At 32.0% G+C, this 13,931-nt stretch overlaps 2 protein-coding genes across 5 annotated transcripts in view; both read left to right on the forward strand.

Annotated features, from left to right (window-relative positions):
• Positions 1 to 7,783, forward strand: part of LOC117107177 (von Willebrand factor A domain-containing protein 5B1-like) — a 13,393-nt gene extending 5,610 nt beyond the window's left edge. The window contains exons 7-10 of one of the 4 annotated variants that reach the window (XM_033248770.1): positions 331 to 469; positions 1,594 to 1,626; positions 2,962 to 3,066; positions 4,769 to 7,783. In XM_033248770.1, coding sequence (XP_033104661.1) covers positions 331 to 469; positions 1,594 to 1,626; positions 2,962 to 3,066; positions 4,769 to 5,532 — 1,041 coding nt within the window. In that variant the 3' untranslated portion in view covers positions 5,533 to 7,783. The remainder of the gene's footprint in view (positions 1 to 330; positions 470 to 1,593; positions 1,627 to 2,961; positions 3,067 to 4,768) is intronic. The other 3 variants (XM_033248772.1, XM_033248771.1, XM_033248773.1) reach the window with 3 other exon arrangements.
• Positions 7,784 to 8,942: 1,159 nt separating this feature from the next.
• The window catches only part of LOC117107191, a 22,368-nt gene continuing 17,379 nt past the window's right edge, over positions 8,943 to 13,931 (forward strand). The window contains exons 1-3 of the mRNA XM_033248798.1: positions 8,943 to 9,035; positions 12,510 to 12,734; positions 13,100 to 13,262. Of these exons, the coding sequence (XP_033104689.1) occupies positions 8,975 to 9,035; positions 12,510 to 12,734; positions 13,100 to 13,262 (449 nt within the window). The 5' untranslated portion in view covers positions 8,943 to 8,974. The remainder of the gene's footprint in view (positions 9,036 to 12,509; positions 12,735 to 13,099; positions 13,263 to 13,931) is intronic.

Genomic DNA, 13,931 nt, shown 5'->3' on the forward strand with positions numbered 1-13,931 from the left:
TATATATATATATATATATATATATATATATATATTACTATTTCCATGGTGTAACATACACCGGTGTTTATTTAGAATCTATTAATTAAAATAGTTTTGCTTCGTTGTTTGACCAATCAACGTCATACTTTGGGGAATGATGAAGACATGCACTGACTAGCGCAACTACAACCACGCTGGTCTTGTGACAGATTATGTTTACATTATTAATTAATTAAATTATTATTCAAAATATATTATTATTATTATTATTATTATTATTATTATTATTATTATTACTAATTTAGGAAATGGGAAATTTTAAATAATGTCGGTATTTTATACTAACAGGTGCAACCGAACTCGAAAGCAGTAAAGCAGTGCACTACAAGAAGGCACTCCAACCATCAAAGTTATTCCAGTGGTTTTGGTGGTAAATTTTCGAACTCGTTTACCGAATCTGAAGACGATGCATTTTCATCTGGTTATGGTAAGATTTCTAAATCGTACATATATTCACTTTCCATTAATTTTAAGCATATTCATTGCAACCGAGATCATCTAAAATTGAATTTTTTAATCTGTAACTTTCTAAATTTTCTAAAACGAAATGATGCACGCGACATTTCACTGCATTTTGTACTGTCTAATGTAAAACATTCGTTGCGATGTATATACAATATAGGGCCTATTTGTAAATTTACAATGCATCCATGCACATTTATCGGATATGAATGTTACAGTTTGCCCGGTAGCGCTTTCTCATTATCTGTTCTAATCATTTTATTTCAAGTCGCACACTGTAGCCAATAGTAGGCCTAAGCTCAGACACGAATGAGATCCAATTCACAAGAATAGTCGACAGGTGGCGCACTCTCTAAAGCATTATAGTTTTTAATTATGTGTAAAATCCTTTATTACTCTATTTAATCTGATACATTTGTGGAAAGTGTTAATTGTTAGTGTAGTGTTCATGTTATAGAAAGAACATTTATGTTCACGTGTATAATAGATTGCACATACATTAAGTTATAATAGGTGACAGGTATACACAATCCTCATTCATTTTCCACAAACGATTATATAAAATAAAACAAATTATATCAAAGTTAATCAGTGCATAAGTGACAAATAATTGTTTATGATATATATTACGAATGTTTGTCTTGGTTTAAATCGTATTAAAACTATACAGTATTCGTTTTCTATTAATCATATAAATTTGCATTTTGTTTCCTGAAATTTGTTATAATGTATCGACACGCTGCTATTTTGCATAGCAAACTATCAACTTGACAAATGTAGATATTCAAAGTCTTGGAATGTAATACAACAATTTACAGCACAATTAGACATAAATATATATATATATATACATCAATTTAATTTAATAAAATGGTTTAATTGGACAGACGCCAGTGTGACGTCGTACATTCCGGATATGATCAAACGAAAACTACATTTGATTCAATGTATCCTCAAGCTTTGTACGTTCAAGTACCTCCATTTCTCACATGATACAATAGTTCAACATTTTGATACACAGTGGTTTGGTAATGTTTTGTAAATTTGTTGAAAGTATTTTACTATCTATTCTTTCCTGATAACTAACAGTCTTGACTTGGATATCAGGCTTCGAAGTAGAAGGTATGCATGACGCATGTATTCTACATTGCTTGAATGTATGTTTAGTTCAGCACATAACGTGATTCAAATGCAATGCAATCGGTTACAACAGATCACGTGACATGTGTACGTATTTTCTATAATCTGAGCTTAACTTGAAGTATGAGTTCTCATTTTAAATATAATAAATTAAAAACAAAATTTAATTACAGCAAGAAAATAAAAATGCGGTACGTAATTAATTACCAAATTCAATGATAATAAAGTAATTATCTATATTTATTTAATTTTCATCTTCAGCTTAGATTAAAGAATGCTTTTTAGTTCTAAAATGCTTTTGCTGTGATGCTGTTGTCCTTTGCAATGATACACCAAAGCTTCATGTTCGCATTTTGATGTTGTAGATCTTTCCTTTTCATTATCCATCTCCAGCTTCCCGTTATTGGTTGGGAATATGATTTGTGAAAACTATATCTCCTGCAAATTATCAGTAAACATATTGATTTTAATGAAATTTACTAATAATAATAAATAAAATAGCAAAAATCTATCAAATATCCTTTCTTCTGTATATCGAAGACTTTTAACTGTATGAAAATGAGAGTGTCAGCATTACAGTTTTATTATTTTGGTTCACCGTCCTATAAATATCTGGTAGAAGTGACAAAAATAAATTCGGAGGATAGGTATTACATGGTAACGTATATTTTAACAGCAATCTTTAAAGATTTTATGTAAGGTTTCATGACATTATTAAGCCCACTCATTCGATGTATCCCCAAAAAATCTGTCCTGGGCTGTTAGCTGTGTTTATTCCTTACTCAATCCATGTAATCCATGTTCTTTCTAACACTAAAACATCGTGGCTAAAACAACTTAAATGTATGAGTCTTTTTGTTGCATAATATTCCAACTATTTCAATACTGTATATGAAAATTGGCGCTGAGTGTGGGAAACGCATTTACAGTATTTATATTTAAATTCCGTTATACTGCCCTCAAGAAAGTAAACACAAATGTAAGTAGGCCTTTGAGCTAGCGGTACTACCTTTCAGACGAAAATAATATATAATGCTTTATTAATTCAAAATAGTCATTCGCAGCAACAGTAGCTACTGTAGAAGTACTAAAATTTATTGTCTCTTTCAGGAGTTTTAAAATGCAATGAGATATGGGTCGGTCTTACATTTAATATCTCTCTATTCCACAATTAACAGAAATTTGTGAATATTGATGTGTCAATAGTTTGCTTCTTCAAATAACTTCGTCGTTTCTCTATCTTTTAAGTTAAACTCATGCTTCAATACTTCTATGTCGTGTATCTCTTCAGTGTGCATTTTGTGTTCCCTTACATAGGTCGGCCTCCAAGTCCAGTTGGCTCCACAATATCAGAACCAGTACGCTGGAACGGAGCCTACGTATCCCAAAAGGGTCGTATATATGACCTGACATCTAACAGTAGTGAGTGACATGCCTTTTTTGTGTTTGTCAAGCTTCCATTGCAGTTAAAAGTGTTGTTTAACAAATACCCTACTAATTATCATATACATCTATTATCTATTTCTGTAAACTCTAAGCATTATTACAACTATAAACGTATTCTACATTATCTTTTGATAACGCAAATATTAACTTTTACTTCCTGCTATGCTTTAAATTACTCTCTTCAGAACGTTGTGTTCCACGCCGCTTTTGTTATTGACAGCAAATCAACAGCTCCACTAGAGACTAAAGATTCATTGTTTTCAGTGCTGGTGGCGCTGTAAAAAGACTGTGTACACAGTAATTTAATGAAAGCTTTGTGTTTCCTTTTATAATAGCAGCTTCAATACTGTATCCATAAAACATAATAATAATTATTGATTAGTTGTTTAAAATTAAATTGTTTGAAATGTGATATTTGTTACAGGTACTTTATAGTTTATAATTAACCAAACAAAAATTACCATCATATTCAATTTGAAATTGTTTATAATTCGACATTCCAAATTTACAACAGACATACAGTAAATGACAATTTATTCGACGTAGAAATTGATTTTGAAGACAATGTACGTAAGCTCATGACACGAAAGAATACTCATTCGCTCTGAAGTAAAAAAGAAAACATAGGCCTAATTATTAAATATGCTCAGAACGCTCTTGCTAATTAAAAAATTCTACTTGCAATAAAAAGTAAAAGTTAAATAATACCGATTTATAAATTCTTTTTAGTACTAATGTTGGATGTAAAATAATGTTATGACTTCATATTATAATCATATCACAGGTCCATGTATTTCTTTCTTATAAGTTACTGTACTTACTAATTATCTTATTATTTTGGTCATCATAATCATATCAACAACAACATTATCATCATCATCGTCATCATTATCTTTATTATCCTTATTAATTTCGTTATTAATACCATTGACCGTTACACGAATAAGACTTATAATTTTCAATCAGTAAGACTTACTATTTTCAATCAGTGCTCAAAACATTTCTTCGAATTTTTAAGATAATTAAATTGATTGTGTAGTCTACTAGCTACATACGTGTTCTTTATTGAATGTAATGACGTCAGTAATTAATTTTACATTTTATTTATTATTATACTTTATTGTTGTTATTATCTATTATCATTTGTGTATACGTTTGTTGTTCCGTGTGTGTAAACCACATGAAAAAATACCTACCCATGTGCACTAATGAAACACGATTTAACAAATTAATATTCTAACATTTCGACTCGTCCTCACTTTGTATAGAGCACACTTGCCATCCCACTGTGATGTCCCTATTTCCTACATTTTCCAAGTTTTCTCATTCACCGTGTTAAATGCCCCAGGACATCAAAATGTTGGGATAGCTTAAAATCGAGAGATACAAATATAATTACTTTAGTAATCTTCAAATTCTTAATTTCCAAATCATTATGCAACACCCTTTACCGTCCTCTATAGCTGTGAATTAGATGCAGCGGTGCATGTAACATTTGAAACTCCTTAGATTTTTACTCCTATGTGATAGCTTGTAGCATGAGTATCTGCAAGCATGCCAAACTGATAAATTACAATTAAATTCAAGTCACAAGTTCCATATATATTTGTAAGCTAATTTTTTTTTTGATGTTATACTGTCATTGCTTAAAATTAATTTTGTTTTTAAATTCCACTAGAATCTTTGTACAAGCCGATTTCAAGTATAAACATCCCAATACCAAGGCCAAAGTTTGCAAATATTGGTGCCAAACTGGGAAAGATTCGCCGACGCCTTGGTACACCAACAAAACGTCCAATATTCGCGAATATCCAGAACACGCGTGCACGTACAGCAAGTCTTGAATGTGTTGAGCTGTTCTCAATAGTTGAACAACAATTAGCTTGTGGAGCCTGGAACTTGAATATACATCTTGCAGACATAATGGAGATTCCACTTGAAAAACTACGGAACGCATCGCCGTTGTGTATGGTAGACAGTCGGCTAGAATGCCAATGCACACGAGATTCATTCGTGAAAGATGGTTCCGATTTACATGACTCTGTTTTTGGCAGTGAGATTCGGACTTCTGATAGTGGATACAGATCATTTTTATCTGCAGACACATCCCCCGATTTGCAAACAAACTCTTCTCTGCTTCTTAGCACAGGTATACCCTCAAGGAGTTCTGCAGCACCGTTGACGGATTCGAGGTCACCGAATACAAACACTTGGGAGTCTGGTGGAGTTTTTACGCCAGACGTGGATTTGGAGCAGCGATTGTGGGGCACTGCCTTAGCTATAATATGGCTTCATCATAGTTGCTCAAACCTTAAAGCAGAGTGGGACCTGATCTGTTGCAAAGCGCATCGATGGCTAGGAAACCAGCGTCTTCCAATGGGTTATGACGTACCTGGATTAAAGGCAGCCGCGTACCAGGTTTACTTACTGCTTAAAAGGTAGCGAGTACATCAACAACGAAATGAAGAATACACCATAATTATTCTTTCACTAAGTAAAGCAGTGTCTCAACCGCCTGGAAATATACCTACTTATATATGTTGCCTCCACCAACGCCTATATTAAAATTATCAACTTTAAGTTTTAACGTTTCTGTATCTTGAACATTGTTTTACTATTATTCTCCGATTAGAATTTTACAAGAGGATAAACTTATATTAGATTTATGATTATAATTGCTTTGTATTGAACGCACCTCAGAGCTGTGATGAGGTGCCACTGTTACAAAAGTGCAGATTCAATAAATTATTATAATTATTAGGAAAATGTCCTAATTGTTGTCAAGTTACTTGGTTTATTCATAATCTTGTCCTCAGTATTTAAATTAAATATACGCAAAAAAATTAATGAATGTTCATATTGGATACTTGTTATATGTTATTACGTTCTATTATAGTAACCTGAGTATATGTTTTATCTATTATGTCTCTTTATACAGTTTCTTGTACTCTATGGTAAAATCTATAAAATGTGTAATATATACGTTTCCGCATAAATTTGCTATACGAAGACCGAGTAATCCAATTCACACGTATAAGATTTTTGTCAAATGTAACAACTTTTTAAGGATTGGCGCATGTGAAAGCTTTTTAAGTACCAATCTCCGTAATTCTCTGAGTTTTCCCAATAGTGTCGTAATATTTACCCGAGAAAGATTACGACATGTTCAGAGATGTGTGAGTTGTGTTTTCTCAGTAGTAATATTTCAGGATTACTTTTTATATGTTGTTACATTTCATGTACCTGTAAATTGGGTATTAATGTCCTATACTAGACCTACATGTGCTGGATATGTTGATGTTTATTTATTGCAACTAGTCTGAATTTATAATTACCATAATTTCACCTCTCCATATAATTAATGAAATAGCCATTGTCAATACTAAAATATAATGACGTAGATGAATATAAAATAGACATTATAGATATTTCGTATTATACATTCAGATTGTTATACTTTCAGATAGGTGTCAATGGTCAATGAATAGCCGACTTCATATAAAAATGAACTTTGTACTGAGTGTTGAGTTGTTTTGAAAATTGTGATAAAGACAGGTTGTTTTTTTTTTTTGTGAGGCTAATATGATAACGTGTGCGCGTTTAATTGTCATAATAAGGAGGCAAATCACTGTAGAGTAATTATTGTGAGCGTTTGTTTCGTTGTTATAGGCATAGAATGATACTTCCAACAAATCAGGGGCATGTATTACTGAATTCATTAATGTCGTGACTATAAGATAGCAGCCAACCAGAAGTATTTTTACCGCATGCGTTTAAATTGTATCTAAATAGGCTATGATAAATGTCTTACGAAAATGTCGAACCATATGCATACATTTCATAATCTTCTTATATGGCATAGTGTTTGATCCAGGGGTATTACTCCAAAGCGCATACAGGTAGTATATTGCAATATGCCCTATATACGTACATTTTTAAAATTATTATTCATAAAATAATTATAATAAGTTATTTGCACTGAAAAAGTACTTAATTACTAAAATATAATTATGCTACTTATGGAAATTGTACAAATAGTAATACAGTAATACCGTATTACTATCACTATGTTCATTACGGTACTTATCATTATGAAACGTTTAATAGTTATAGATCTACGTGTTTATAGCAATATTTTACATCATTTTAAGCCAACCAGTCGTTAATGGAAACTAGACAAAAGATAAATTGAATAACATATATTGTATTATTGTTTAATAATGTAAGTAACTATTTGACTACTGTACTATATAAAAGATTATTAAAATATACACCAGAAGACAGTCTAAGTTACTGTATTTGAGAATATTGCTTTTCAAAAAAGCAATTTCATTATCTATCTTGTTCAGTGTTCAATGTCGTAGCCAGATGTTGGGACAGTCCCACACAATTGTTCTATTTGTTCCACAAAAAATGGGTCCACATTTTAAAAATGAGTCCAGATTTCTCATATTTTGTGTGTAGTCGGTCAACTTTAAAGAAAATGGGTCCCTGATATTGTCTCACACAGTTTGCAAATCCTAGTTATCGACATTGTCAGTGTTGGATGGTCCCACGTGAGGAAATGGAAACTAGTTTAAATAGAACTATATTTTCTCCTGACAAGTACATAGAACAACGTTTCATAATATATTCTCCACCTATCACCGGGTTCACATATGTATATAGACAGAATAAAAACATTTAGAAGGAACGAAGCCGTAAACAATGAAATTGATGAGTAAGAATATTTGGTTTAGGGACAACTTCGACATATGGATGATAGGTGGACAGACTGAGAAACAGTTTGCACTACCGTCAATCAAACAATGTTGAGGGACAGGCACTACTGAGAAAAAGATATCTACTCCAGTAAATTTGCTGATGAATACTTTTTTCCTTCTTATAATATTTCACCAGGAAGTCCCACTCACCATGACTGATTTTTGGGGATTACTCAATACAATGCAGCCTCTAGATCTAGGTAAGAACAATGGATGAGTAAAGGTAATGGTAGGAGAATAATCCATATCTTGCAGCTTCATCGTGCTGAATTGCGTATGGGCGTGGTCCGTGACTACCTACCGAAAGAGACGCTTAGTGGCTACATGTTCACATCATTCCACAACGACAAGGGCTGAAATAGACTACAGCATCAGGGTAACGCCCTACTCGAAAATGCAATGGGTTCATTAAAGTGAACATGAGCCAGATGTGTACACTGGACCTCCAGTTTTAGTCCTTATCTGAGAAGACTTTCTACCAACCGAACTCTGGACGTTAAGACTGTGGTTAGCGCCGCCCCTGTCTTACCGCTTGACCACTCGACTCGCTTTGACTTTTCATCTGAAATATGGGCCTACTTTATAATATAAATTTGATTAAAATGTCAATCATTATTCTCGAAACCATGGAAACGTTAACTCAGTAAAACTGTAATGGACTATTACTGTAATTGCAACATTTTAATTTGTCAATTAAAAGGGTAAATGTATATTTTAAATTAATTTATGAGGCAAGTTCAACAGACGACAAATAGTCAAACTTAACTTCCAAAATGCACAAGTGTCGTATTGTGAATAGGCCTATATAATTGTGTTTCCTTACAATATATAATTTAATAACGTTTCATCTGGTTCTGAATCGTTCGTAGATGACTTTTATCAATTTCAACTAAATATTCAACTTATTAAAAACCACAATACATGAATAGTACGTCTTCTAAGTTTAACATTGTACTCTTTTTTAAAAATCAATTATTTTGATTAGAAAAAAATAAACAATAGACCTATGAATTGGTTTATAGACAGGCATAAAATTTAATAATAATCGAACGTCGGGGAGTTTGTATTGCAGTCGATTTTGGACTTCATGCAGAGTAGATCAACTGAATGCAAAGTCAAAGATGATGGCACTGCGACTGGTTCTGTTCGGCTTGATGTGTATGCTTGTAGCAGTAAAAACATGTATGTAGTACGTCTATTATTATACGTTGATGTGCTCATGGTCTTCTTGTAGGGAGTTTAAATTTAATTCAATATTTACCGTATTTGCTCCAAAAGTCATCAATGCGCTATATACATGAAACTATATCTTTTCATGTATTATATTGACCATTATTTGTGCTATCTACATAGTATAATTTGTCATGTAGCTGTCTCTTATACACATCTTGGGTCCCTGATATTGTCTCACACAGTTTGCAAATCCTAGTTATATATACCGTAAATGCTCGAATAAGCACCGCGGCGCTTATAAAATTTTTGGCGGCTTAAGTGGAGCGCTTATTCAAAGAGCGGCGCTTATTCGAGAGCGGGGCTTATAAAAAAATATTGCCGTGGCGCGTTCCTTGTCCGTTTCCATGTTACCTACTTCATGTTTTCCAGTAGTTCAGTAGGATCATAGGTCCTATCATCGTAAACAAATGTTTATAAGAAATGCTTTTGTCTTTATTGTGTTATTTATTCACTGTATACATTGAATTCCGTTTGTAAGCCAAATTCTACTTTCTCTGACGCAATCAAACATAACTCGCACATTCGCCGGCTGGGACCTCCCTCGAACCTGCCACTTCACAGTGGTGAAACTAGGTTACGATCCGGGCCCTTCGCGAGTACAGTCATCACACAGGTTAATGCCACTCTGATGCTATATATAGAAAAATAATGACCAAATCACAATTAGTTTTTTAAATAATATGAAAGACAGTGTATTGCAAAAATTATATAAAAATAAATTGTTTAAAATTTCTTATCAATTCCATAATTATATGAAATGAGATGCTTATTCCTCAATGAATGAACAAATAAAGTGCAAGAAACACGAATGCATTATAATGCAATATGAATAACAATGATTATAGGTCTATTATTTATACAAGTTGACGGATGTTGTGAGATACCTAAAAAAAAAATTCTGATTCAAAAACAATTTATTGTCCATTTTAAAATAGGAATTTGTTTTTCCTTTGCAGCGGTCTTGGTTAAGAAGGATAAAATTACATTAAAAATCACACGACAAAACAACTTGGCAGTGACGAGAAATACGTTAAGATATTAACAATTTAAAATAGTAAAGTAGTAAAAAGTCAAAATAAAAACTGTTTAAAGCTGTTTAAGATTTACTATGTGTATCTCAGAAACAGACGAGCTATTTTATTAAAAATTGAAACTATAGAAACCTAGCATTTTGCTATAAAATAATGACAGCATGCTAATTAAATAAAACATGTGTTATGCATACACAGGATACAGTATGCATATTCCTCCATATGAATAAATAAAGTGCAAGAAAAGGAACAAAATTATATTACCGTATAATGCAATATGAATAACAAGGAATGTGCCCCTATATTATATTTATACGAGTTTACGGATATTGTGAAATACATGAAAAGATGTGGCCTAATTAAATTAACATGTGTTATGAATACACAGGGTACAATAAATATGCTATGCATTATTTAGTAAACCTATTATATGTCTTTTAAATTAAGCTAGGTGAATATGTTAGATTTTCAAATAACAGCTGCTATAGGCTATATTATTTAGTATTATTATTTAGTAAACTTTTGGTTTATTAATGGCAGGGGGAGAATGTATGTAGGTATTCCCATCATGGACAGATCTACCAGGTGATAATTACTCAATAGAGCAATAAGAATCAGGGGCATCAACTTTGAGTGGAGGGTCAATATTAGAATAAGATAGGCCTACTGTACGTTTCTACACGGGTTCCAATCAGGCCCTACACACAGTCCCGGTCTGGGTGGTAGGACAAACGCCAGGGAAAATCAGCAATTTTGAATAGATACTTATTAACTGATAGATATTTATTAATCAATTTAACTGATCAATTCAACTGATCGATTTACACTTTTTTATTAAAAAAGAATTACTATGACATGGGCAAGGCCGCCAGATATACATGCGTACAACCCGTAGCTGAGCTATGGCCCTGGTTCGAGACGAATACGTGTCAATTCTTTTAGAGTATTTTCGCAACATACTGAGCAGGCCGTATGGTAATACCAGCTAGTGTAAAACATAATTTTAAAATATATCATTTCTACTGTTAAAGCAATGTTTAACTAGCCTACTATTACTTGTTCGTAGGTCTACGTTAATATTTATGAAATCCCATGGTGACAAATATAGGCCTAAACGATAAAGCATGAATCCATGGTTAAATGATATATTTAGTACAAGTATGAATGATTGATATAATAGAATAGTGCGTGTTTTGAGCTATAGACAAAAACAAAACTAATGAAAAGAAGTCATGTTAATGCAATGATGATTATGTATACAGTATTTGGCCGGACCAATAAAATAGCTTCCAACGCCCCTGCAAATTGGAATGGCGTTCGCAGCCGACGACGCGATCTTGTGATATAAGTGCGTACACAAGCATATCTTGAGGCCCTAGAAAGCAGTTTGTTAATGTTCAGGCAAGAAGGGCCTTTAGCGCCCCAAGGTCTCAAACGGAAATCTTATTAGTCCTTCGAAGGTTTTCGGTACGGAGACTGAATTAACTAGAAAGTTTAGCACCCACCTGCCCTGGAAAACTTTTACTAGGAATTCAGTCGGAGCCAAATTTACTTAGCGCTATACAATAATTTTTGTGACATAACTTATTTGGTCATACCACGAACAATAAAAGAAAAGTTACAAATTTAAATAGAAAAAAATTTTCTAACCACTTTAATTGAGATAGTAATGGCCAGCAAGTTATCTTAATCGTTAAAGAATTTGAAAACTAAATAGGAAATGAAACTATAAGAATTTAAAAGTAAGTTCTAATAGCCTCCAAATCAACTCCAAAAATGCCATCATATTTTAGAAAATTAAAAAAGTTATACATTTCACGTTGTCATGTAGAACACCTAACAAGATAAAATATAAGCTTAATGAATATAATATAATTAATGAGAAAAACATTAACACTACAATAGATGGATGTACTAATTGGAGACTAGAAAATTATTTCACCAAAAGTATCTAGGCGGAGGAGAAGATTTATATAATTAAGGAAGAAATATATCTTATTTTTGGGGATTTTAATGAAGAGCGTAATAAAAATAAGTAAGACATTTTATTTTTATTCATGTGGCTGGTCGGAGGGTTCGTTAAAGAAGGTAAAAATGTGTCGCCTAATAGGCCTTCTGTCCTATAATGAAATATTACGCATTTTATGTTGCCATGTAATGCTTAATTGATAAGATCTTACGAATGCTAAAAAAATGTTCATATCCTATTTTGATTGTAATATTATGGTGCAAGGTCTTTCATGAGATTTTTCAAATACAGACTGGCAGACAAACAAACAGCGGTGACCACAAAATATTTTTCTTGGAGGAATTAATACTTTTATACTATAATCGTTGTTTCATACTTTAGACAGTGTAAAAAAATAATATTATATATATTTTTATTTTTAAGCTGATGAGCGCCTCTATATCGATTATTATGGCAGTTTGTATAGTAGTTATATAGATGGAGAAAATCTGCTTGAGGAACCAGTGATAACAAATACTGACTCACAAAAAATGTTTTTTGGATACGACCCGGTAGAAGACTACGTGTATTTTACTCACAACGATCAACAAGGGATTTTCAGACAGAAAACCGAAGGTTATGAAAAAAATGAGACCGTTGTTAAAGATGGTAGTTATATCTTTTTATCCATAAAATGTGATATTATGTTGTCGATTTTTAAAAAGGATATATGAATACTGCTAACATTAATGATATATATAGTTTATGTATTTTCTTTGTGATTATTTTAATGGCTTAATACATTGTTGAATTATGTTAAAATGCGGCTTCAGTTGAAAATTCATAAGAGAAAACAATTTTCCTGGCAATTAAGAAACGCAAGAATAATACCTCTGCACTATAATTATTATGAAAAAAAAACTTTAAATAAACAGGTAAACAATTTCTGTGAATAAATGAAAAACACTAAATTGTATCAATGTGTTATATAACAGGCCCTATACTAATTTGTATTTTGTATGTTATATACATAGAAGTGATGAGTGCTGTATTGGACTATGTAAACGGTTTTCTTCATTGGATATCACGTGACCATGAAATGTGCAACATGAATATAAGAAGCGATGAACGTAATTGTTGTCCTGATTTACCGTATTTATCGAAAAATGCTAAAATAGCTATTAACATGACGAATGGGTTGGTAACGTTTAAGATTATTATAATTTATATCATATATATATATATATATATATATATATATAATTAAATGCTGGAAACAGTGTATTTATCTATGTTCAGTGCTACGCAGCATAGTCTGATATTAAATTATATATAGGCCCTAAATTATCAAAGAAAGGTAAATATAGTGTTCGAATAAAGGACAAAATAATACATCGTGTAGCATAGCTCTCAACGAGTGTAGTCCTATAAATAAATGAATAAAGAGACATTTTATTACACAATTTCTTTATTCATTTATTTACAGGACTACATTTGTTGAGAGCTGTGCTACACAATGTATTTGTGTCCTTTTTTGTGTCTTTCGTGGGAGCCACCCACCTTTATTGTCAATCTTTTTTTTTATTGTTTTCATTCAATTTTCCATCTTTAATCTATATTACATTGCAAATAAAATACGGGTAACTAATATATACATGCATAATACTTTTGTCAAAATTAAAGCCTTCTTTTTTACAAAGTATTTTTTTTCCATGGAAAAGTTTGAAACAAAAAGAAAAAGAAAATAATAAGAGGTGGAAATTCATTAAATTGTATAATAATTAGATCCAAAATATAATCGATTTGTGAAATATATTTTTGGTAATTCACAGTCAGTATGACATCTTCTTTTGTTAAGTATATATA

The sequence above is a fragment of the Anneissia japonica genome, unplaced genomic scaffold (assembly GCF_011630105.1).
Source record: "Anneissia japonica isolate Jap-2015-1 unplaced genomic scaffold, ASM1163010v1 scaffold287864_len1152817_cov193, whole genome shotgun sequence".
NCBI classification, from domain to species: Eukaryota; Metazoa; Echinodermata; class Crinoidea; order Comatulida; family Comatulidae; genus Anneissia; species Anneissia japonica.